Here is a 25932-nt window from a genome sequence, read left to right as displayed (position 1 = left end):
CAAATGAAAGAATCAGTGAACCTGAAGATATGTCAATAAAAATTACTCCATTTAAAACACAAAGAGAAAAATGAGTAGAGAACAAGCAAAATCGAGCATCCAGGAGTTGTGGGACAGTATCAAATGGCCTAACATACTTGTAATTGAAATACCAGGAGAAGAAAAAAGAGAGAAAGCAGAGAAGAAGATAATGGATGGGTATTTTCCAAAAATAATGAAATACATCAAAGCACAGATCCAAGAAGCTCAGAAAGCCCCAAGCAGGATTGAAAACAACACAAAGCATTGAGATACATCATGGTTGAACAGCTGAAAACCAAAGACAGAGACTGAAAAACCAAAGACAGAGAAAGTCTTGAAGGCATCCGAGGAAAAAAGGCACACTGCCTACAGAGGAGCAAAGATGCACAAAAAACAAACATGCAAGCCAAAAACAATGGAGTGAAATGTTTAAAATGCCAAAAGTGAAAAACTTGTTAATTCAGAATACCATACCCAGTGTAAGTATTTTTCAAATTGAAAGAGAAATAAAGACTTCTTCAGACAGAGAAAAACAAATAGTTTGTTACCACTAGACCTGCAATGTGAGAAACATTAAAGAAAATTTTGCAGGCAGAGGACTATGATTACATATCCAACTCATATATTATACAGATGAGTTGGATATACATAAAGAAATGAAGATTAGGAATCATGTGAATGAAAGCAGATATAAAATATTTTTTCATATCTTTAATCATTCTCAAAGATAGTTACCTAAAGCAAAAATAGTTATAATGTTTTAGGAGTTTATAGCATATACAAAAACAAAATCTATGACAACAATAGCATAAAAAATGGGATACAAATTGGGAGTATAGTGTTGATTCTTATATACATGTGAAGCAGTATAATATTATTTGAAGGTATATTATAATTAAAGATATACAAACTTAAAACAACTAGTAAAAAATTTTTTTAAAGAGGTATTTTTAAAAAGACAATCATGGCCAGGCATGGTGGCTCACACCTGTAATCCCAGCACTTTGGGAGACTGAGGCAGGAGGATTCCTTGAGCCCAGGAGTTCAAGCCAACCTAGGAAACACGGCAAGACCCCATCTCTATGTAAAAGTAAAACAATTAGCCAGGCTTAGTGGCACATGCCTGTAATTCCAGCTACTCAGGAGACCGAGATGGGAGGATTGCTTGAGCCCAGGATGTTGAGTCTGCAGTGAGCCGTGTTTGTGCCACTGTACTCCAGCTGGAGCCTGGGTGATAGAGTAAGACCTTGTCTCAGAGAGGGGGAAAAAAAAAAAGCCAGCCATGGAGATAAATGGGATGATGAAAATAATTAACACAAAATTAGACAAAAAAAGAGGAATAAAGAAGCAAAAACTGATCAAACTAATAGAAAACAACTAGGAAGAGGGAAGATCTTAATTGAACCATATATTTAATTACATGAAATATAAAGATCTATACATACCATACCAACTAAAAAGGAAAATTGCCAGACAATAAAAAAGAAAGACCTCCCTCTATGTTTGTATGTTGGCTATAAGAAATCTACTTCAAATATAAAGACAAATTAACAGGGTGGAAAAAAATGTCATGCAAACACTAATTTAAAAAAAACCTGGAGTTAGCTGTATTAAACAGACAAAGTAAACCTCTGAACAAGAAATATTATGAAAGATAAAAGAAGACATTATGAAAAGAAGTCAATTCACCAATAAGACATAACAGTTCTAATTTGTATGCGTTTAACAACAGAGTTTCAAAATACATGAAGCAAAAATGTATAGAAATAGACAAATTTACAATTAGAGCTGGAGGTGTCCATATTCTCTATTGCTAATCAGTAGAACAAATCGACAGAAAATCAGTAAAGACAAAGAAAATTGAAACAACACTATCAATTAAATTGACCTAGTTGACAATTAACCTAATGATACCAGAATATATAGCTTTTTCAGGTACACATAGCACATTCACCAACATAGGCCACATTCTGGAGCATGAAACAAGTATCGACTTAAAAGAATTGATATAAAACGATATATATAATATGACCAGAAGGGAATTAAACTAGAAATTATTAATAGGAAGATATCTTGAAAATCCCCAAATATTTAGAAATTAAACAGTTTACTACTAAATACCCCATAGATCAAAGAGGAATTCACAGGAGAAAGTAGAAAATATTTTGAATTAAAATGAAAACCCAACATATCAAAATTTGTGGGGTGCAGCTAAGTAGAGATTAGAATAAAATTTACAGCATTAAATGCTTTCATTAGGAAAGTAGAAAGATTTATAATCAACAACCTAAGCTTTCACTTAAAGAAATTAAAAAAAGAAGAGCAAAATAAACCCAAAGCAAGCACAAAAAGGGAGGAATAAAGATAAAAAACAGAAGTCAATAAAATTGAAAACAGAAAACAAGAAACCAGAGAAACCAAAAGCTACTTTTTGAGATCAATAACATTGATACATTTCTAGTCACACTGACCAAGAAAAAGGACAGAAAACACAAATTACCTACATCAGGAATGAGAAAGGACACATCACTACAGAGCCTACAGATATTAAAAGGATAAGAAAATATTATGAATTTAAAAAATTTAGATAAAATTCTACACTAACTCCTCCAAAAAAAAAAGAGAGGGAACATTTTTCAACTCATTTATGAGGCCAGGGTTCCTCTGATACCTAAATAAGAGAAAGACATTATGAAAACTAAAGATGAAAAACTTTCATTATTGATCAAATAACTTTGATGAACTATAAAACCCTCTGAACAAAATATTAACAATTCAGATCTAGCAATATGTTTTTTAAAAAATTTATGACCACCAGCCTAGGCTGAATAGTGAGACCTTATCTCTAAAAAAAAATTTTTTTTTTTTTAAATTAGCCAGGTTGGCCGGGCGCGGTGGCTCAAGCCTGTAATCCCAGCACTTTGGGAGGCCGAGACGGGCGGATCACAAGGTCAGGAGATCGAGACCATCCTGGCTAACACAGTGAAACCCCGTCTCTACTAAAAAAATACAAAAAACTAGCTGGGCGAGGTGGCGGGCGCCTGTAGTCCCAGCTACTCGGGAGGCTGAGGCAGGAGAATGGCGTAAACCCAGGAGGCGGAGCTTGCAGTGAGCTGAGATCCGGCCACTGCACTCCAGCCTGGGCGACAGAGCGAGACTCTGTCTCAAAAAAAAAAAAAAAAAAAAATTAGCCAGGTCCTGTGATGCATGCCTATAGTTAGCTATGCCACAGGCTGAGGCAGGAGGATCACTTGAACCCAGGAGTTTGAGGTGGCAGTGAGCAGTGATCAATGATTGCACCACTGTACTCCCGCCTGGGCAACAGAACAGACTTCATCTTAAAAAAAAAATAATTGGCCAGGTGCCGAGGCTCACACCTATAATCCCAGCACATTGGGAGGCTGAGGCGGGTGGATCACTTGAGGTCAGGAGTTCGATACCAGCCTGGCCAACATGGTGAAACCCCATCTCTACGAAAAATACAAAAAATTAGCCAGGCATGGTGGTACACACCTGTAATCTCAGCTATTTGGGAGGCTGAGGCAGGAGAATCACTTGAACCCGGGAGGCAGAGGTTGCAGTGAGCCAAGACTGTGCCATTGCACTCCAGCCTGGGCAACAAGAGCAAAACTCCATCTCAATAATAATAATAATAATACATACATACACACAAACACACACACATTCAACCTGATATTAAAAACCTGTAGCTAGCATTGTATTTTATAGTAAATACTGAATGCTTTCCCCTTAAGGTCAGGGAAAATGCAAAGATGTCCACCCTTGCCTAGGCTAGGACATCATCCTAAAGATTTTAGCCAGTGCAGTAAGACGGGGGTGCGGAAAAGGTATACAGATTGAAAATCACATACACACACAGAGCAGGAAGCACTGTGAAGGTGTAGGCAGAGATTAGAGTGATGCGTCTGCAAGCCAAGAAACACCAAGGATTGCTGGCAACACCGGAAGCAGAAGACGGGCATGGCACATATTTTTCCTCAGAGCCTCGGTAAGGAACCAGCCCTGCCAATGCTTGATTTGGGACTTCTGGCCTCCATAAGTGTGGGAGAATACCTTTTCTGTTATTTTAAGTCACTTTGCCAGTTTGTGGTAATTTGTTACAGTAGTCACAGGAAACTAACACACTTCACCATGTTTAAAAAAAAAAAAGAAAAGGTAAATGAAATGTCATTCATCACAGTGTTGTTTGTAGTAGGACAAAACTGGAAATATCAAGAGAATCGACTAAATGCAAGATGGTGGAACCCTATACAGTTGTGAAAAAGAGAAAAGCTCCTTATAGATGGATGTGGAATGTGCTTTGTAACAGTCCCCACAGGAAGGAGTGCCACTGTAAATGGGTGGGTTTATTTACAAGGGACATGTCACAAAGGTGTGGACGAGGTAGAGGAACTGTAAGGGAGACTGCTGTGACCTAAGGCTCAGACCACAGGCTCTCATCCACCCTGTGCCCAAGGACAGCCTGGAAAGTTGCCTGGAAGGGAACACAGCCCAGTGAAGGAACCCAGCCAGCCTGACACAATCTCACAGGGAGGGGGCCAGATAATCCATCTCCTGACTTCACTCTCCTCCCTCCATCCCTCCCTGAGAAGCACCCTGTGTGGTGGCCCATGCTATCAGCATATGCCCCACCCCCAGCCCCAGCAGAAGGCAGCATGAAGTGTGGAGAGTACATCTGGAGGGGCATGGAAGCTGTCCAGCACAAACTTCAAGGTTAAGTTGTTTCGTTTTACAGCAAGGCACAGAACAGTATATAGTGTATGTCACCATTTCAGTAAGAAAAACAGTATATTATACGTATTGATTACATGTGCATATCAGATCTGGTCAGACTCCAAGAAAATGATTCTATCTGATGTTCTGGGAAAGGACTGGGTTGTCTGGGGACAGGAGTCTGGTGGGGAGATTGCTTACTGTACACCATCTTATACCTTTGAATTTTAAGCCACACAAATGGTTCAAAATATTAACGGTTTATTTATATTCCAAAATATAAATAAACGTTAATATTTAAGAGTTCAATATTAATGGTCTTTACAAGGGAGGCCTCTGGACAGTGCATGGTTTTCAGTACAAGAGAAGCAGAACAGTCCCTTCTGTGGACCAGCCATGAAGGAAGACAAGAGTAAGCATGCCCACCTGTCAGGTAATGCCTGCAGCACGGTGGGCATCAGCACCCCGGAGATAGCTTTGTAGAGGATGGAGTCACACACGCCGACAATGTTCACCACTGTGGAGGAGCCCAGCACAGGCAGCATGTGGGGCGGCATTCCTTGCCAAAAGTGCAGAAGGAAACTTTGAACCTGTATTGACCCACAGAGAGAAGAACCATGAGGTTACCCAGGGCCCTCCCAACAGAAACTTGGGACTCCACCAAGGCCAAACCAGTCTACAACGCTGTCATTTACTTCCCCTGCGGCAGCAGAAGCCACCCCCAGCCTGCCATGTTGTAGGAGGCCCTGGGAGTTTCTCCCACTTCAAGTCTTCCCTCTGCCTAGGCATGCAACATGCTCACTGCTGGAGAACTGCCTAGCCTAGCAGGCTGGGGGTCTCCTCTGCCCCAAAAGATGAAGCACTTTCACCCATCAGCCCCTTCAATGCTTACTAGGGTCTGGGAAGAGTTTAAGGAAAGAAAGGTGGGGCATTGTTTTTAAAAAGGTCGGAGCACTAGTACTCACTATTCTTTGAGCCCACTGAACCTCAGGGGCCCCTGGGTTTTCTGGGAAGGAAGGGCAAGGTATGGGAGTTGCGCATAAAAGGAGTGTGGCTGAAGGGAGGAGAGTAGGTGCCACACACACAAAGTTCTCCTGATTCAAATTTGTGCATCAAAGATTGGGTCAAGTGCAAGAGGCTTTTCATGTCGGAATTCTTCCATTTCCCAAATCTCCCTGCCAGTGGGTGCTATATGGGATGCTAGATGGTGATACCTGAGTGGTAAGCTATGTGGACACATGAAGTGTGTGTGATTGACTTTTTAAAACTCCCCAAACCACTAGAAAGAACCAGATTATAGCAGGCACCCAGAAATGCAATTAGTATTATTAATATGACGACAGCAGGAACTTGAGCCACATTGTTACTGAATGAAGGGCAGAGTGAATGTCCAAAGCAGAGAACCCCTTGCTGCCTCCCCTACACCTCTGTCTTTTAGCTGTGGGTAGAATAGGAGGTGGAGGGGTGGGAAAGTTAAGGGAAGTAAAGAGAAATAGTAGAAGATATTAACTGATGTATATAATAACATTCGAGAATATGTAGACTTCAGTTATCAACTAACATCTGCAGCACTTTTTCAGTTGGGGAGCAGCCCATCTCGAAGCTGGGGAACACATAACTCTGAATTTTTATATATTCCCATGGGTTTCTGTATCATGTTTCCTTCTCCCCTCAACAGATGGGTACTCTTGAGTTCCACATGTAGCATTATCCACATCCCTGGTTCTCCAAATCAATCCTGATTTGGTGTGGGAGATAATTGAGTCCCTCTAGTCTAAAACTTTGGAGCAAGTATTATTGCCGTTTTAGCTTTCTTTTTGGTGGGGACAGAGTCTTGCTCTGTCGCCCAGGCTGGAGTGCAGTGGTGTGGTCTCGGCTCACTGCAACCTCCGCCTCCTGGGTTCAAGCAATTCTCCTATCTCAGCTTCCTAAGTAGCTGGGATTCTAGGTGTGTGCCACCACACCTGGCTAATATTTGTATTTTTTAAGTAGAGACGGGGTTTCGCCATGTTGACCAGGTTGGTCTCGAACACCTGACCCTCAGGTGATCTGCACGCCTTGGCCTCCCAAAGTGCTGGGATTACAGTGAGCTACCACACCTGGCCACCATTAACTTTCTTTATTGAGTACCTACTATATGCCAGGTACTTTGCTTAGGTTTCATGTAATACTCATAATACTATAGCTGAGAATCATTACTCTTATTTGCAGAGATATTAGTTGTCCAAAGCCAGACAACCAGTCAGGGAATGGATGAGATACAGCCCATGTCTGCCTCAGTCCTTCCACAAGCTCTCTTATGGCTAGTTTGTTCTTCACATGGTAACTGGGTTTCTACCCCATTCCTGAGGCTCATGTCTCTCCCTAGGCTGCTGTCTACTTCCTAGCTTTCTGCCCCTGCCCTGGTAACCTGCAGCATCCTTCAGGCCCCTCCAAGGAGTAGGGCCTAATTTTCCTCTGACCAGGCTGCCTCTGGCTAGTGGAGCCATGCCCCGACTCTAGCCTGGTGACTCCATCTCAGCCTCGTGTGAATAGGCTTCCTTGCCTGCAGCCTGGACTTCACTGGATGGAAGGCTTGGAGGATAAGGAACAGGGAGAAAGGCATGCCCCTCTGACTTCTTAGGAGGGAAGTGGTGATTACCGAAAACATGATCATAGTGGTTAATGAAGTCAGGTCTGTAAATCGAAAAGACATCAGCGAGAGTCTTGTTATTCCATAACAGTGGAAATACTGCAAAGTTTTCATCCAGATTGAAAATTAAAACAAAATCTGGAGGAGTGAAGACTGACTTGCAGGGTTCTAATCCTGGCTCCACTACTGAGGAGTATCACATCTCTAAGCCTCCATTCCCTTTCTGTGAAATGGGGATAAAAGCAGTATTCTCTGTATAGGTTTTGGTAAAGATTTCTAAAAAGTGCTTCTAGTGCTTGGCACATAGTAGATGCTTAATAAAGGCTAGCTGTGGGCTGGGCGTGGTGGCTCATGCCTGTAATCCCAGCACTTTAGGAGGCTGAGGCGGGTGGATCACGAGGTCAGGAGATTGAGACCGTCCTGGCTAACACGGTGAAACCCCGTCTCTACTAAAAATACCAAAAAAAAAAATTAGCCGGGCGTGGTGGAGGGCGCCTGTAGTCCCAGCTACTCCAGAGGGTGAGGCAGGAGAATGGCGTGAACCCGGGAGGCAGAGCTTGCAGTGAGCCGAGATAGCGCCACTGCACTCCAGCCTGGGTGACAGAGCAAGACTTCATTTCAAAAAAAAAAAAAACAACAACAAGGTAGCTGTTATTACTACTATGATATCATGGAGGCACTACCACTGCTGAGCTCAAGAGATCAGCATCCTGCTCTAGGTGTTTGAGATTTTCTTGCCTACGTTTCTGAGTGTCATCCAGCCAGGATCCCTACTGTGGCTCCGCTCACCTATCAAGACTTTTGTTCTGTCATTGAGGAACCCGGTGGCTGACTACTAGCGTGGCCTGAGTCTGGAGATGTCCACGGCTTTTGGACAAGGTACTTGCCCTCCAGAGGACCCTCCACTGTCCCTGATTCCAGCTCACTCCCTGGGCATCAGGCTCAGGTCAGGTCCTGGGCCTTCTTGTCTGCTCCTCCAACTCTGAGTAAGAAGCTCTGCCCAGCTGATTCTTGAGTTGGTAGATTTTGAATTCATTTGCCTTACTTAGCTCTTCTTGCAGGCAGCCGTACCCCTTTTTTTTTATATGAGCAGTCAATTTCTAGCAGAACGTCTAGAAAAGATCAGCTGTTGTGTGGATTCAAACAAATCTGTGCAAAATCAGTGTCCTTAGCAGGCATCTGTCTGTTTGAAGCCTGTTCAAGCTGCACAGGGAAGGCTGATCAGTCCTCAGTTTCCTGAGTGGCTTTTGTAGAATATGTATTCTTCCTTCCTACTCTCTGCATTTTAGGCCATTTATTGTTCAATGATACTTCTTCCTCCGGGTGAGAAGGAAAAGGAAGGAGGGAGAATGGCTATAGCTCAACCGCTAAGGCTTGGAAGTTAGGCATGAAATGGACAGATGCAATGTTTCCCTGTAGAAGGTGGAACTGACAGGATCTCCCAATGGACTGAATCTGAAGGGTGAGGGAAAGGGAAGAATCAAAGTTTGTGACTTAAGCAATTGGGTGGAGGGGAGTAGCAATCTAAGACCTGGGAAAAACAGATTTAGGGCAGAAAATTAAGAGCTCTGGTTTGGCCGTGTTAAGTTAGATTTCAAGTCAATTGAATCTGGAGCTCAGGACTAAACATATAACTTTGAGAGTTACCAGCATTTGTAAAATGAAGATAATCATGTCTTCCTACTATTAGGGTGAAATAAGATAGCTTATGTAAAATGCTTGGCATTGTGCAGGCATTTAACAAATGGAAACAGTATTAGGCAGAAGGGAGAGTTCTGATAAGTTCTTAACACCTTGCAAGCATAAACAGTGAAATAATCAGAGGCAAATGATTCCAAATTATTAATAAAATTCAGTTTCCTGAGGTATCTGTTTCAGTCTTCTAAACTCTCTGCCCTTTGTCTCTCAGCTCAGTGAAGTATGAGGAGATGATTTCCTTAGGAATACTAAGTAAATTTTCTATTTCTTTTTCCATGTTCATATTTAGTTCATTCTGAACATTGGTACCTTGTGGAAACACCTGTGCTGACTTGCAACTGGAGTCCCTACGTGTTACAGGATTGGAAGGATCTCAACAAAATAATTACAAAAATGCCTAACATTTATCACGTTCTAGAACAAAATAAGACACTTTACATACACAATTTCATGTTCACTATGAGGTAGGTATAATTATTATTTTCATCTTGTAGCAAAAGAAATCCAGGCTCAGAGAGGTTAAGCGCCTTGCCCAAGGTCTTAGGCTAGTCAGTGGGGGATTTGGGACTCAACCACAAGACTACTGACCTTTACAGCTTATTGGGCAATGTAGTCTGGAGAAGACATTCCCGAGTCCCTTACATGCAGATTTGCTTTTCTTTTTTTTTTTTGAGAGAGTCTCACTCTGTCACCAGGCTGGAGTGCAGTGACACAATCTTGGCTCACTGCAACCTCTACCTCCTGGGTTCAAGTGATTCTCCTGCCTCGGCCTCCTGAGTACCCAGATAATTTTTGTATTTTTAGTAGAGACAGGGTTTCACCATGTTGACCAGGATGATCTTGATTTCTTGACCTCGTGATCCACCCACCTCGGCCTCCCAAAGTGCTGGGATCACAGGCATGAGCCACTGTGCCCGGCCTCAGATTTGCATTCTTTAGTTGCTTGACAATGTTATACGTCAATGGCATTTCTACACCTGTTCGTCCATTCATCTACTCATTCACCCAACAAACATTTACTGAGAACCTAAAAGTATGGCTGGATAGGATACCGTAGTGATCAAGACAGATGAGGTTCCTGCCCTCAATGGCTTACATTATAGTGGTAGAGACAAACAATGAACAAGTGAACAAACAAGATAATTTAGGACTGTGATACTAGCATAAGTTGTAACCTCAACCAATATTAAAGACCTGGAAGACTTGAAACCAACTGTAAAGTCAAGGTGTGCCAGATACATCCACCGTCCATTTACCAATGACTTTTCTCAGCTATAGGAGAAAGCCATCCTCATCAGAGGTAAAATGTCTCCCTTCATTATTCTGTGGCTGAGAAGAGTGAGTCACATCTTGATTAGCCATCTTAAAAGCAGCCACCAAATATTCCTGCCAGTGGCATGGAATTGGCCTAAGAGTGTCAGGTGACAAAGGACCTTGACACACCTTTGGCCCTAACCAACTGTGTGCTCTTGGCCAAGTCTCTCAACACCCTGGTTGATCCATCTGAAAAGAACAAGCATTTGTATGACCTTTTGCAGTTTACAAAGAACTTTCACCAGGCATAGTCTTATCTCCTCCTTCTTGTAACACTGTGAATTCAATAGATGGGGATGAATTTTTAAATCTTCATTTCTAGGATGAGGAATTGAGGCTTGAAAGGCAGAGCCAGCTCTTGAATCCAAGCTTGGGACTCGAAGCCTGGCATTCTTCCCATAGCAGCATCTGCCCCTCAACGATTCTGCATCCTAGTTGCTAGTTACATGCCTTCCCCCTATCCCATCAGCTGTGTCTTACTTATCTCTCCAATAATGTATGGGACCCAATAGGTGTTGGAATTAAGCTAATGAAATGAAATGAAATGAAATGGGAGTGAGTTTTGAGATGAATAAGCTACATACGAACATAAGAGATGACTGCCACTAGTTGTGTTGTTGGTAACTGTGGCAGAGAGGATAGTATATGGGACCCAAGTTTTGACATGAATACGCTACATATGAACATAAGGGAGAACTGCCACTAGTTTTGTTGTTGGTAACTGTGGCAGAGAGGAAAAGCTGTCCATTAGAGATGTGAGTAGTGGAAGCTGCTGTAAGTAGTGTAAGGGACCACATTCCCCAGCCCCCGCTGCATTAAGGTGGGGCCATGGGACCAGCTCCTGTCAATGGAATATGGGCAGAAGTGCTATTGTATTTCTGGGCTGACAAGGATAAGTAGGGGGTATGCCTTCCTAGTAGTTCTTTTCCCCACCCATCAGCTGAACAAAGAGGACTCCAAGGCTTTAGGGCAGGGTGGAAGGAGCCTGAGTCCCTGAATCACCCCCAGCAACCAGCCTTCCAACCAAGAACAACCGCACTGGATTGTGACATGAGTGGAAATAAACCTCCAGTGTGCTAAGATTTGGAGAGTTATTTGTTATAGCAGCTAGTGTTGTCTTAGCCAGTCACGAATCATTATTTGTCCTGATCTCAGTGATCTTTGGAATGTAAGACAGAGCCAAACCACAGTTCAAAAGAAAGCAGGGAGTTTTCTTTCTTAAAAGAAAAAATCCACTGAAACGGTTGCTCAAGGAATTTGGGAGATTTTAAAGTACATTTTAGAAGTCTAGTGGATAAAAGTCAAGAGAAGGAAGAACAGTACTTCTTTACCAACACGCTCTCCCATCTCATCTGCAGCTGTGTCTATGAGCAAAGTGATAGTGGAAGTGCTCAACAAACATTTGCTCCTAAAGCACACAGCCGTGGGAAGGCAGAAAAGTACGGGAGAAGAGCATTTTGTACCTGACATCGTTTTTATACCCCTCCACCTACAACAGCACCCCCTCCCCACAACACACACACCAAAGGAGTCTCTGGGATCTCTTCCACCAATAGCTACTGGGTTTTTTTATAGTCCTTTTAGAGACCATATTCTCTCAAAAAATAATAAAGTTATATAACTTTATTATTGGTTATTGTTCTTCCATCCTTTCTCATTTCCTCCTCTCCATTCTTTAACTACAATATTTTAAAATAAAATGGACTTCTTACATTGTTTGTATTTAATGATGGCCCTACTGATGGGATTTGATGGAAATCTATGGATCAGATCTTGGGAATGGAGGGTAACCGGCTCCAGATGTACCAAAGTGGACAAGCCTCAGTAAAAGCCTAAATATACAAAATAGAATAAAGTTCTTTATATATTTTTTCCAAAATGTAAGGAAGCTTTTCTTTAGCTTCTCTGAACCTATAATCCTGGGTGTAATGATACACTGGCAAAATGATCTTCCTAACGTACTGATAGGCCTGGAGGCAGTTCACCATTTCAGTCAGACGAGGAGGCCAAGTCCACTGCTATACACACGTCACGTCTGTAAAGTGGGGATAATAATCATACCTGCTTCATGGGCTCCCATGAGGATGAAGTGAGCTAATGGGTATCCAGGAAGGGCTTCCAGATGCCAGGCCTGGCACCTAGCAGGAGCTCATGAAATAGGAGCTAGTGCTATAAGATTTTTAATACTGAGTATTCACAGCTCAACCCTTCTTGACCTACCTCATCAAAGTTGGCTCTTATTACAGTGTCCAGTATTCTCTGACAGTGTGTTCTGTACATCATGATAAAGGTAGAAACCTGTGGGGGTGGGTAGAGGATCAACAACAAAGACATACATTAATATCCATTGCTGCTGCCTTTGGACTTTCAGTTTTTAAGTCATTTCTTCCCTTTGGTGGGGGATGGAATTCACTTAACACCTGCTCAGCCTACTAGACCCAGGTGAGACTGATTTTCAATGGGTGGTATTCTCTGACCCTCAGCTCCCTCCTCTGTGCTCACACAGCACGAGTGGGTTTCTCCCTGAGATACGGAATGTGCTGGTTTCTCCTTCTGCCCCCATTTTCCACCCCCTGAGACTGTGAGCTCTAGGAAAACAAAAATGCTATCTTATTCATGCTCATGTATCCAGCACCTAGCACAGTGCTGGGCACACAGAGCTAAGCAGGGCTTATGGAACTAAATTCTCTTCATTGGCTGAGACCACTACAAAGTTGAAATCAGTGCATAGTTATATGAAGGTGATTCTGCCTAAGTCACCATAAGACATTTGGAAATTCTCTGCAATGTGCTTAGCAAAAAAAAAAAGAATAAAAAAAAGTAAAAGACAAAATCTTCCCCTTCATTTATTCAATAATTTTTAAATTTTTATGTTTTTTTAATTATCTGAGAATTTTAAATCCATGGTACAGGAAGTTCATTTGTGTGTTTATTGACCAAAAAAGCAAATTAAGAAAAAATATTTATCTATTTCTTAGATTTAATGTATCCTTTACAGATATAAGTTCATTTTCTTCATTTCAGAACATAGACATGCATTTTACGTAAACTTAAGTTGACTTATAGAAGCATCTGTCTCCCTGATTGACTGTAAACTTTCTGAAAGCAGGACTCATCTCATTCTTCACTGCATCCCAGATCCTAGTGTGACATGGAGACTTAGTAGAAGCTCAATGTGTTAGAGCAGCACTGGGTTGCATCAATAGGTGCATTAAAGATATGATACTCAGCTGGGGGCAGTGACTCATACCTGTAATCCCAGCACTTTGGGAGGCCGAGGCAGGCAGATCAGGAGGTCAGAAGTTTGAGACCAGCCTGGCCAATATGGTGAAACCCCATCTCTACTAAAAATACAAAAATTAGCTGGGTGTGGTGGCGGGCACCTGTAATCACAGCTACTTGGGAGACTGAGGCAGGAGAATTGCTTGAACCCGGGAGGCAGAGGTTGCAGTGAGCCAAGATTGCACCACTGCACTCCAGCCTGGGTGACAGAGCAAGACTCCATCTCAAAAAAAAAAAAAAAAAAAAAAAAAAGGTGCAATACTCCAAGGGAAACTTTCCCCAAATTTGTTTTTCCAGTAACTTGCTCCAAATATTCCATGATCAAAACTATCAGATTCACTATACCTATAAAATCTTCTTTGACTGTTAGACTATGATTTCACCAAATCCCCTGCAGCACATGGGAAAATGAACTTTATCCTGTGGAAAAGCAATTCAGATGGGAGCGGTTCTTTCCTCATGAAATGAGACAGCATAAGATCATAGGACAGGTATGCAGGTAGACAGAAGATAGATGATAGGTAGATAGACAGATAGGCATACATGATAAAGATTGATAGAGCAAATTTGATTTTAGAATTGTTTTGGATTTGCAGAAAAGTTGTAAAGATAGTACTGGGAGTTCCCATATGCCTCACCCCTGTTGTTAACATCTTGCATTGCTAGGATATATTTGTCACAACTAATAAACTGATGGTGATAAATTGTTATTAACTATAGTCCATGCTTTATTTGGATTTCTTTTCTTTTCTTTTTCTTTTTATTATTTTTATTTTTTTTGAGATGGAGTTTCACTCTTGTTGCCCAGGCTGGAGTGCAATAGTGCAATCTTGGCTTACTGCACCTTCCGCCTCCCAGGTTCAAGCAATTCTTCTGCCTCAGCCTCCAGCTGGGATTACAGGTGCCCACCTCCACACCCAGCTAATTTTTTGTATTTTTAATAGAGACAGGGGTTCACCATGTTGCCCAGGCTGGTCTCAAACTCCTGACCTCAAGTGATTCACCCGCCTCAGCCTCCTAAGTGCTGAGATTACAGACGTGAGCCACCTCTCCCGGCCTGGATTTCTATCTTTATATTTTTAAACTCACTGTTTTGCAATAAACGTGTGTGTGTGTGTAGAGAGAGAGAGAGACAGAGAGAGAGAAACCACCCACCCCAAAGAATTACTTTAGTTGTGGTTACCTTCTCCTCAGGCAGGCTGGCTGGCAGATTTAGATCTTTGACATTGGGAAATTCTGGCAGCAGCGTTCCGAGTTTGGACCGGGGTGAATATGCCACTGTCTGTTTGCTCACTTCTTTCTTGCCTGTCTCACTCACCCAGGCGGCTCCTTTCTTGGAATACATCACATCATAATATTGGGAGCTTTCTTTCACTGCAATGCCATAGTAATGGTACCTGGGCCACAAGGGGAGGGAGAGAGAGAGAGAAAAAAAAAAAAAGAGAGAGACCAACATGCACTATTATTAAATGAGGTTTCCTGAGTAGGGGGTGTTGCCCAAGGCCAAGGAAAGCTGGGGCCATCCTACCTGGGGATAGAAGAGTTAACTCTCCTGTAAGGCTAAAATCTCTGAAATATAGAATTGAAACAAAGTGCCAGCCATCAATCAGGCAGGTAAAAATAACCAAAATTGCCTCCTACAGAAAACGTTAAGTCAAATACTTTGCAAAGCAGAGAGGGGATGAAAAATTTTCCATTAGTACTTGATCTCTCATGTCTAGCCAAATGGGATCCCAGCACTTGAGTGTCCCTTCTCTGTGGGAACCCAAGCAGGATACATTTGTGACTACTAACTGTACCTCCAGTAAAAATTCATTTGGCCTTTGTTTTTCTTTTCTTTTCTTTTTTTTTGAGACAGAGTCTTGCTTTGTCACCCAGGCTGGAGTACAGTGGTGCAATCTCAGCTCACTGAACCTCCACGCCTCCTGAATTCAAGAGATTCTCCTGCCTCAGCCTCCCAAGTAGCTGGGATTACAGGCATGCGCCACCACACCTGGCTAATTTTTGTATTTTTAGTAGAGATGGCATTTCACCATGTTGGTCAGGCTGGTCTTGAACTCCTGACCTCGTGATCTGCCCACCTTGGCCTCCCAAAGTGCTGGGATTACAGGCGTGAGCCACCATGCCTGGCCTTGGCCTGTGTTTTTCTTTTTCTTTTTTTTTTTTTTTTTTGAGATGGAGTCTCGCCGTGTCGCCTAGGCTGGAGTGCAGTGGCGCGATCTCGGCTCACTGCAAGCTCCACCTCCTGGGTTCACGCCATTCTCCCGCCTCAGCCTCCGAGTAGCTGGGACTACAGGCGCCCGCCACCACGCCCGGCTAGTTTTTTGTATTTTTAGTAGAGACGGGGTTTCCCCATGTTAGCCAGGATGGTCTCGATCTCCTGACCTCGTGATCCACCCGCCTCAGCCTCCCAAAGTGCTAGGATTACAGGCGTGAGCCACCGCGCCCGGCCGGCCTGTGTTTTTCTTAATTAAAATGTGGTAGTCTCAAAGAACTGTATTTTTAAAAAGGTAAATTCGGTGCTTCAGTTGACACTGAATGTAAAACGGAGACCAGAACTTTTTATTAACTCAAAATGGGCTTAATATTAGCAATGTTTTCAATTAAGACTAACAAGGGATTGGAGGCTGCATTTTGTTTAGATTTTAGCTATAATCTATTGAGCATTAGCTATATGCCAGGCACTTTGCAAAGGATTTTGCATGCATCAATTTGTAAAATAACCAATAATGGAAATGATTACAGTCTTTCTACACATGAGAAACTGGAGCCAAGAAAGCTCAAATAATTTGTTTAAGGTCATATAGCTGTTTAGGGGAAGAACAGGTTCTTGAACACAGACAGGTCTTTTTGACTACGAAGTCACAGTGCTATCCTACTGAAAACACTGCAAGGTGGTCTTATAAACTTTGATTTTTATCAGAATCATTTATAAAGTTTAATCAAAATACAGATTCCTGGGCCCTCTCTCAGGACCTACTGATTCAGAACATCTGGGAATGGGGCCCAGGAATCAGCACTGAATCCAGCACCACAGGGGTAATTCTAAAGCACATCAGTTTGAGATCTCTGGTACTGAGTGCTTGACACACATTATCTTATTTAATCTCACAAAATCCCCATAAGGCTGGAATTAATTATTATCCCCATTTTTATAGATAAAGAAACTAAGGCCCAGAGAATTTAAGTCTCACACCGAAAATCACCTAGTGAGTAAGTAGCAGAGGCAGGATTTGAACCTCCCAAGTGCTTTGAACCACTAAGCCAGTGAGTCTCAAACTTTACAACTAATAAAAAGCACCTACAAAACATATTAAAATATCCCTGGTAGTCTAGTGGCTAGGAATAAAAGAAGAATAAAAAATATATATATGAAAATAGAGACTCCTGGGCCCTGCCCCACCCTTAAAGATTCCTGTTTAGTAGGTCTAGAGTAGATTTTCACAGTCCCATGGCAATATAAATGTTAGGTCATCCATGGACCTCGGTTTCAGAAACACTGCACAACATATTAACTACTTTTCTCTACCCATGGAGATACGATGAAAGTCACAAAATAATACAGATGAGAAGGCATTTTGAATTATGGGAAGGGCTTTCGCGAGGAGGGAAGAGATGAGCACGTCAAAACCTTCCCTCTCCCCAACCCTCCTTTACTCCTGATACCATTCCGTGATATTTCTGCTTAGTGGGCATCTTGAATCTATGTGAATGCCTTCAGGGATGAAGAATTCAGACCCTCCGAAGGCAGCCCAGTTCATTTTGCCAGTATGGTTATCAGAAAATTCTTCTTTGTGCTGAGCAAAGTCTGCCTTCTGTGCCTTCCGTGTCTTCTACTACTTCCCAACTGTCATAACTGCCTTTCCACCTGGAAGTCACTCCGTGGGTGGGGGAGGAGGGGGCTTCCGGTGGCTTCAGGTGGGATGACAGTTATGACACACCACCCTAACCTTAAAAAGTTCACCTTTATAACTTCTTAAGAGCCAGATTATTTAATATGTTCAGACCAGACCACTTCTTGACTATTCAGAGATCACGTAGCTAAAATCAACAACCACAGTTAAGCTACTGCTCTGATCTTGAGTTCTTCTATTTCAGTTCTGTAGGGCACGACAACACATTCCTCACCGGCCACCCCCAGATTTCTTTTTTCTTTATTTCTTCTAAAAAAAGAGGGGGGATACATGTGCAGAATGTGCTTTTTTTTTTTTTTTCTTTAGACAGGTGTTGCTCTGTTACTCTGGCTGGAGTGCAGTGGTGCAATCTCAGCTCACTGAAACCTCTGCCTTTCAGGTTCAGGTGATTCTGCTGCCTCAGCCTCCTGAGTAGCTGGGACTACAGGGGCATGCCACCACGTCCGGCTAATTTTTGTATTTTTTGTAGAGATGGGGTTTCACCATGTTGGCCAGGCTGATCTTGAACTCCTGACCTCAAGTGATCCACCCACCTCAGCCTCCGAAAGTGCTGGGATTACAGGTGTGAGCCACTGCACCTGGCCCACCCCCCAGATTTCTTCTGTCATGGTCAATTTGCCAAGGGAGTTTCTCTATAAGGCCATGATGCAGATTGGAGACAAGAGCTTCTTACTGCCTTTCAACTGGTCAAAGGTGTGATCAACTTTGGAGTATCCTTATGGAAGAGGATACAATAAAATTGATTATACAGAATTTTTAAAGAAGATATTGCCCAATTTGCCAACCTCGAGGTTAAAGAAAAAGAAAAACAAAACAAAAACAGACTCTCCCATGTGGACAGAAGGAAATTTTCTCTGTTTATACAGGATGGGAAACTTCTCTGCTCTCTATTTACTATGTGTCTTTACTATTGCTACTCTTCTTAGAAATGAGCAACAAAGGTATTGGAGCCACTGATTCCTCAAAGACCCAGAGCTGGAGGAAAATAATTCATTTTCATTTATTCCATATCCTTCTATCCATCCACTCTTCTGTTTGACCAACATTTTGAATTGACTACTATGTGTTTACCAGCAAACAAGGAAGAATCTGGCTTTTGTAATCTATAATCGTACCAAGGCTGAAACCTCACTTTTAAACAAATACCAAAATTTTAAAATTATAACTGAGGCTTTTTTTTTTTTTCCCCAGAATAGTCATCTTGGAAAATTATTAGAAATTTATTCCAAGAGGTCCTTTGTTCAATAGTCTTCTGGAAATCCCTTTAGAGACTGATTCTAGAGCTTCTGAGCCACACCAAAAAAATTAGTCTCATTATTTTCAGATCTTTACCAAAAAAGGGTTCTTCCCAGTTTGATCAGCAATTTTCTTTCCCTACCTTGGCTCCAAAGTGAAACCCACCCTTGGAGGATGGGAATGTGCTGCCCAGGGATGAGAGGAGCTGTGGACAGACAGGGGTTTGGCCCAGGGTGAGAGCACTGGACATGCTTCTGACACATCCTTCAAGACAAGTCTTATAAGTCCTATATGGTTGCCTTTCTAAAAACTTACAGTGTTTTACAGGTCACTATGTGCTGACCTGCTCAACATGGTCAAAATGCTTAGACATGCTGCATAATAAGGCACCCTCTAGTGGAGTCACCTTGTACATTAGCATAATAAGGGTTCTGAGAAGTCTTGCAGTAAAGGAAACTGTTAAACGTAGTGTTTACCAAACTTAAAGGGCCTGCTGCTCTTCTTCATGGAACACCTATTATCATCCAACAATTTTTGAAACATCCTTAGAGGCAAGTCCTATAAATCCAGATTTTCATGAAGGCCGAGCAGTACAGGAAGAGATTCGCTTCCCACGGACTCACACCTAGCAGACAAGTGTCTGCACAGCCTTCTGCGCTCCCCTGCTCTTTTCTTCAATGTAACCTCCTCCGAAAGACCTTCCCTGGTCATTCCTCTTTTGTTGCTCTCTGCTACAACTTTCTTTGTCACAATCTGATTCTCGGTTTTGTCTGTGTTTCCCACCAGAATGTAGGCTCCATGAGGGCAGCAACTGATTTGCTCCTGTGTTCCCAGTACCTAGCACCACATATGTGACACACAGAAAGTATAAAGCATGAGTTGGTTGGTTGCTTGATGAAACTGATGAGTGGGAAGCCATGAGCCCTCATGGACCATGGTGCAGCTGCACCTTTCTGCCCCATCTCCCATGCCGGGAATAGCACAGTTTTGCTTCTCTGGTCTACTGGATACTATCAGAGCAGAGTTTACTCAGCAAAACAGTCCAGATAACCTGGTGATCATCCAAGAAGCCACAAGGCAATCCTTTCAAAGATGCCCAAGACTATTTTACAAAATATGCCTAAAAACAGGGTGGTATAAAATCAGATTCCTTAAACAGCAGAGCCAACTCGTCTTGGGCTTTTGGACAACCTCTCTTTCAGGAGTCCTGAGAGAGGGGCCCTGGCCATGATAAAGCTCCTCCATATTCCCTCTAGGCACAGACTTCTGCCAGGCCTGCAGACAGAGCTCAGGATAAAGAACCAAAGGTCTGGCCTGTCTCAAGGCCCATAGATGTGCGCTCTGCAGGTGGAATGGCCGTCCGGTGCTTACTTTGACTGTCCTCGGGTCCCAAGTCTTCTGGTGGTTAACTGAGGAAACTGCTGCCTTATGATCTGTAAGTCAACACAAGAATCAGTTACTCATTGGGAAGAGTTGGGAGCACAGTGACTGAGTTTTATAAACAGCCATCTACAGAAGGGAGGAAAACATAGGTCCTTGGTTGTAATGACTTAATAGGAGTCTGTGAGGACCCTGGAGAAGACTACTGGTGTCAGAGTGGGGAGTGCTTAGATGGTTGTGGGGCTCTGGATACTAAAGGGGTCTCACTTGGCCACTCTGTGCTTCAGCCCCTCCTACTCACAATGGAAGGAGAATTCTGGTTGGTCTAGAACATGCCACTCCCCTGTTTAAAACCCTCCAGTGGTTTCCATGGCAGCTGGAACTAAAACCCAAACTTAGCCTCTGTAACTCATCCTGCTTACCTGGCCTTCTTCTCTTACAATTCTCACCTTTACTCACCAGATCCCAGCCACACTGGCTTTTTATTGTTTTCTTTTTTTTTTTTTTTTTTTTTTTTTTTTTTACAGGGTTTTTCTCTGTCTCCCAGGCTGGAGTGCAGTGGCCGGATCTCAGCTCACTGCAAGCTCCGCCTCCCGGGTTCACGCCATTCTCCTGCCTCAGCCTCCCGAGTAGCTGGGACTACAGGCGCCTGCCACCTCGCCCGGCTAAGTTTTTTTTGTATTTTTTAGTAGAGACGGGGTTTCACTGTGTTAGCCAGGATGGTCTCGATCTCCTGACCTCGTGATCCGCCCGTCTCGGCCTCCCAAAGTGCTGGGATTACAGGCTTGAGCCACCGCGCCCGGCCTTTTATTGTTTTCTCTATTACTGAAACACATGGGCATTGCTCCACATGGTGGGGTGGCAGGGAGGGGGGCTTTGTACTGCAGCCAGGAGTGGAATTTCACTCAGCTCTTCACAAGACTGCCTCCTCTTAAACCATTCAGGTGTCTGGACAATGTCCTTCTGCCCAGAGGCCTTCTCGACCAGCCAGTGTGGAATAGCACAAGGGTCACATGGCCCTGCTTTGTCTTCTTATCACTTAGCACTATCTGAAGTTATCTTGTTCCCTTACTCTCTGGGTGCTTAGTTTATGTCTCCTCCTACTTGACCACATGCTCCATGAGAGCAAGGACCTCATGCAGGGTTTGGCACATGCAAAGACCTCAATCCACATTTGTTGAATGAAGGAATGAAAGCCTGGGGGTATCTTTTTTCTGTCTGCAGAGCAGAGGATGATAATTGCTGTTGCCCAGGACAGCCACATCAATTCACAAGAAATCTGTGAAGAGAGAGCATTTCTCAAGGTGAAAACACAACCATGGGGCGCCTTTCCTTGGGGTTTAAGATGATGTTTGTGGAGAGGCATGACTGGGCAGGGGTTACGTGCAAGAACTCTGGAACTCAACTACCTGAATTGAATGCAAGTTCAGGCATTGGTTAGGCTGGGTGCCCTTGGGCAAGTTATTTAGCATCCACATGACTCAGTTTCCCCATTTGTAAAATAGGAATGATAATAACCTCTAGAGTTATTGTGAAATTTAAAAAAGTGAATGTACGTAAATGGCTGGCAGTAGTGCCTGGCAGTTAGTTAGGTGCTTAATAAATGTTACCCATTATCACCACTGATTGTCCTGATGACCCTCTTACTTCCAGGGATTTTTCGAATGTAGCAAAGACTCCCTTCCCTCCTGGTACAGCATTGAGCAGGCATGCATGGTCAGAGAGAGTAAGCCTTCATGAGAAGAGATGCTGTTGCTGATTTCTTATTGGTAGGGTGTAAGCCTTGAGTGTTTTCTCTAGGGATGGGGGTGAATCTCTATTCATCTATTCACCCCTCTTTTATCCACATCAATACTCTCATTGATTGATTTACTCACTCACTCAACAAATATAGACTATGACCCTGTTAGCTGTTTGAACTTGGACATACTATTTAACCTCTCTGTGCCTGAATTTCCTCCTGTGACATTTGAGGACTAAGGGGTTGTGTAGTCTTCCCCTAATTGGAGGGCTAGGTGTTGGTGATCTCAACTAAAATGGCATCAGTGGGATCGATAGAAGTGCACAAATTAGTGAGAAATTGAGAACCTTGAACAGGTAGCAGGAAGACTGACCATTTCTCTACACTGGGGAGCTGACCACGTCCAGTGTGGAGAATGGGTGGGGCAGCATTTCAGTATCTGAAAATGGTCGACAAAAAGATGCACCTCACAAGAATGTTTAGAGAATCTAATGTGGTAGCATCATGAAACCACTTCTGGAAGTAAAAAAGGCTTTTAAAATACCATCTCGTGGTGATAATACTGAACAAAATGATGCAACAAGTCTCTGAATTATTTAAGGGTACCACTTTGTAGGCAATAAATCCCCTCTCTTTAACTCTGACTTTTGTAAACTGAGGATCCAAGCTTTTTACTTTATGTCCCTCTCAAATTGTTGTGACCTGAGTAAAAGGCAGTGATTCAAGATGAGGTCAGTAACAGTGCTCTTTAAACACCTTGTCTAGCAGTGCTGCCTAAGACTGCATCCAGGTTTAGTGGCCTCGTCGCCTTGGATTTGTATTAACCTGTAGCCAAGCCCTTCAGACTTTCATCATATGAATGGCTTCAGAGCCAGGATTTGAAGCAGCTGTTCACAAAGGCACACCACCGAACAGACTAGACATGCTCATAGAGATAGAAAGAAAACAAGGGAAGCATAAAAACTGAGCCAGGGGATTTTCACATTGGCTAAAAGTGGGTTCTGAGTTTCCTAACCACCCAAGCAAAGAAGATAACACAATAGAGTGCCAAGAATCCCAGTATCAATATAAGTCTAAACTAGTTCCTTAGAAAAAGTAGAAATTTTTCTATGTTTAGGTCTGGAAAATTTCTCCTATACAAATGGACACAACAGTAAAATATCATATTTTTTGTTTTCTGTTTTTCTGAGACAGAGCCCCCACTCTGTCGCCCAGGCTGGAGTGCAGTGGCACGTCTCGGCTCATTGCAGCCTCCGCCTCCTGGGTTCAAGTGATTCTCCTGCCTCAGCCTACCAAGTAGCTGGGACTACAGGTGCCCACCAACACAACTGGCTAATTTTTGTATTTTTAGTAGAGACAGGGTTTCACCATGTTGGCCAGGCTGGTCTCGAACTCCTGACCTCAAGTGATCCGCCCACCTCAACCTCTCAAAGTGCTAGGATTATAGGTATGAGCCACTGCGCTCGGCCAGTAAGGCACCATGTTTAACCCTCTGTTATTCACAGACATTTTGGAAAGGATAATATTCAGTGCTGTCAAGGCTGTAGTAAAACTGGAATACGCAGATGGCTGATGATGTAATTTATTAGCACAACCCTTCCCCAAAGCATTTTTAAAATACATAGGAAGCCATAAAGTACTCATATTTTTGATCTATTAATTCCAAGGAAATAATCTACAATAAGAAAAGCTAAATGTGAGGCTACTAATGAGAGTGAAAAATTTGAAACAACATAAAAGTCTAATGATAGGAAACTGTCTAAAAACATGATAGCATATATACACCCTGTAGAAATTATGAAATAGCCATTAAAAATGATGGTAACAAAAACTGTATCACAACACAGAAAATGCTTATAATGTTAAATGAAATAGCAGCTCTCAATCTATGTTTATGTTATATAACAGAATTATTTATAAAAATATAGGAATAAACAGGTAATGTGGTAAAATGAAAGTGGATATTCATTAGGGTATTGGGATTGTGGGTAGAACAAAAAGAGTTTGTATATTTATGTACGAAATCAACTTTTTTTTTGCAAATAGAAAAGGATTTCCGTGTTGAAATAACAGTGAAAGTTCAAGATAATCTCGGAAGAAGCACCTAAAATCTACCAGAATGTTATGTTGGTTTTTTTTTCTTTCTTTCCTTTTTAAAAAAATAAATCATTTCCTATTTTCTATAAACAATATGTAGATAATTAAAGAAAGCAGCATTGTTTTGTTTGGTTGCTAAGTCTTATGATTACTTAATTTAAGAGACTGGGCTAAGTTCTGAAATCTTTCTAAGTGTTTATCCAAATGGTGTCCTACATAACATCTATAAAGCAACACAGGCCAAGCCCCTGATGCCTGGCCCTAGGTTAAGGTACCAGGGGTTGCTGACTATATTCTAGAGATGTGCCAGAAGGCCCCTGGGGAATGACTGGCCTTCTGGAGCCATTTGTTCTACCCCTGTGAGGCAATAACATGTACAATCAGTGTGTTTATAATTCTATGCACTGTGATCTTGAGGAATTATCAAGCCATAGCATGGGGCCTGGGAATTCACGGATCAATTCAATCTATGACTCCCTTCATTCCTGATGTTTTTTACTTATTCTTTTTGAGTAATGTATAGATCAATACATGCAGTTTTAGAATCTGTGTGACCAGCATCAACCTCCGCTGAGTTACCTAAGACAGAACAGGAGAGTCCTCCCTGACTCCTCTCTTCCTAACACTGCACAACCCCTACTCATTCTGCCTTCAGGACGTCTCCCGAACTTAGCCCCTTCTCTCTATCTGCCCTTACCCCCACTACTGCACTAGTCTACTGTGATCTCTCACTGCTTGGACCACAGAAACATTCTTCTAACTGGTTTCCCTGCCACCAGTCTTGTTGCCTCACCAATGGGATTTGTTTTTTAAATTTTTTTCAGACAGGGTCTCTCGCTCTGTTGACCAGGCTGGAGTAGTAGTGCTATCCTAGCTCACTGCAGCCTTGAATTCCTGGGCTCAAGAGATCCTCCTGCCTCAGCCTCCAGAGAAGCTAGGACTATAGGTACATGCACCACACCCGGCCTCAGCAGCAGGATCTTTCTAAAATGCCAATGTGATCATTCACTTCCTCATTGAAAATGCCGGGTGTCTTCTCGCTGCCCACTCTGAATAAAAATCCAGGCTCCTAAGGCTGGTCCATGAGGCCCTCTGTGATCAACTCCCACCCAGCTGCCCAGCCTAAAATCCAGCCACTCCCCAGAGCTCCAGGCTCATGTTGCTCCCACATCCAAAATGCTGTTCCCTGTGCCTGGAATGCCAAGGCCACACTGCTTCCACTCACCCCCAAGGAACTCCCTAGCTTTCTCGGAGCCTCTCCCACTTGCCCTGTGGCCCTTCCCATGCAACCTTAGCTGCCTCCTTTCTCTGTTTTCCTAGTGAATTGGGAAACAGTGGTATACAGTGGTTAGGCACACAGGCTTCGAAGTCAGGCTCACCCACGTTCCAGTCCTGGCTCAGGCATTGTGCTAACCACTTTACGTGTATTATCTCAGTTGATCATCACAATCCAGTGCCAGGTTCCACTGCTATTCCCTTGGTATAGATGAGTAAACTGAAGCTTAGAGAGGCTAAGCAACCTGCACGAAGCCACACAGCTCAGATGCAGACCTACGATTTGAATGCATCCAGTCCGACTTAACACTCTACCACCACGATGTTACGGTTTTCTGGATGAATGAAAATGTCCCCAAGCCTCTCATTCCTTCCTTTAACAGCAACCTTTATTTCTTTTATGTCATATTCCTGCATTTACACATTGGGTGTGTTTGAGGAATGAAATGATTTCTCGTTCTCATCGACTCTTCAGTGAAGATTTATCTTCTCTTCTTTTCACGCTGACCCTCTTGGAAATGTCCTGGTGGCCTCTGCTGTGAACAGGATCTGAGGGCCCTGCACCCAATAGGATAGGGAAGGTGGGGAGCAGCTGAGGGGATGGTGAC

General features: G+C 42.9%; 1 protein-coding gene and 1 long non-coding RNA gene across 10 annotated transcripts in view; one reads left to right on the top strand and one right to left on the bottom strand.

The window, feature by feature from the left end:
* RFX4 (regulatory factor X4) overlaps positions 1 to 25932 on the bottom strand; it is a 179214-nt gene that overhangs the window by 59683 nt on the left and 93599 nt on the right. For 4 of the 5 annotated variants that reach the window (XM_003907089.3, XM_003907090.3, XM_009181595.2 and 1 more), the window contains exons 5-8: positions 20203 to 20264; positions 14865 to 15078; positions 12620 to 12697; positions 5182 to 5345 (exon numbers count right to left, since the gene is read on the bottom strand). In XM_003907089.3, the coding sequence (XP_003907138.1) occupies positions 5182 to 5345; positions 12620 to 12697; positions 14865 to 15078; positions 20203 to 20264 (518 nt within the window). Of the gene's footprint in view, positions 1 to 5181; positions 5346 to 12619; positions 12698 to 14864; positions 15079 to 17347; positions 17616 to 20202; positions 20265 to 25932 lie in introns of those variants that run through there. The other variant, XM_009181597.4, reaches the window with a different exon arrangement.
* LOC103876036 lies at positions 17546 to 24174 on the top strand. Of its 5 annotated transcripts, none has more exons than XR_635090.4 (5): positions 17546 to 17599; positions 20088 to 20266; positions 21436 to 21515; positions 21865 to 21980; positions 23999 to 24174. It is a non-coding gene; the product is annotated as an uncharacterized LOC103876036 (long non-coding RNA). The 5 variants fall into 5 exon arrangements; XR_001892960.2 differs by lacking the exon at positions 17546 to 17599 and adding an exon at positions 17653 to 17740 and having other exon boundaries at positions 23999 to 24142; XR_635092.4 differs by lacking the exon at positions 17546 to 17599 and adding an exon at positions 18204 to 18288.

Source organism: Papio anubis, chromosome 9 (genome assembly GCF_008728515.1).
Source record: "Papio anubis isolate 15944 chromosome 9, Panubis1.0, whole genome shotgun sequence".
In the NCBI taxonomy this organism is placed as follows: Eukaryota; Metazoa; Chordata; class Mammalia; order Primates; family Cercopithecidae; genus Papio; species Papio anubis.
This window is presented reverse-complemented; position numbering and strand designations above follow the sequence as displayed.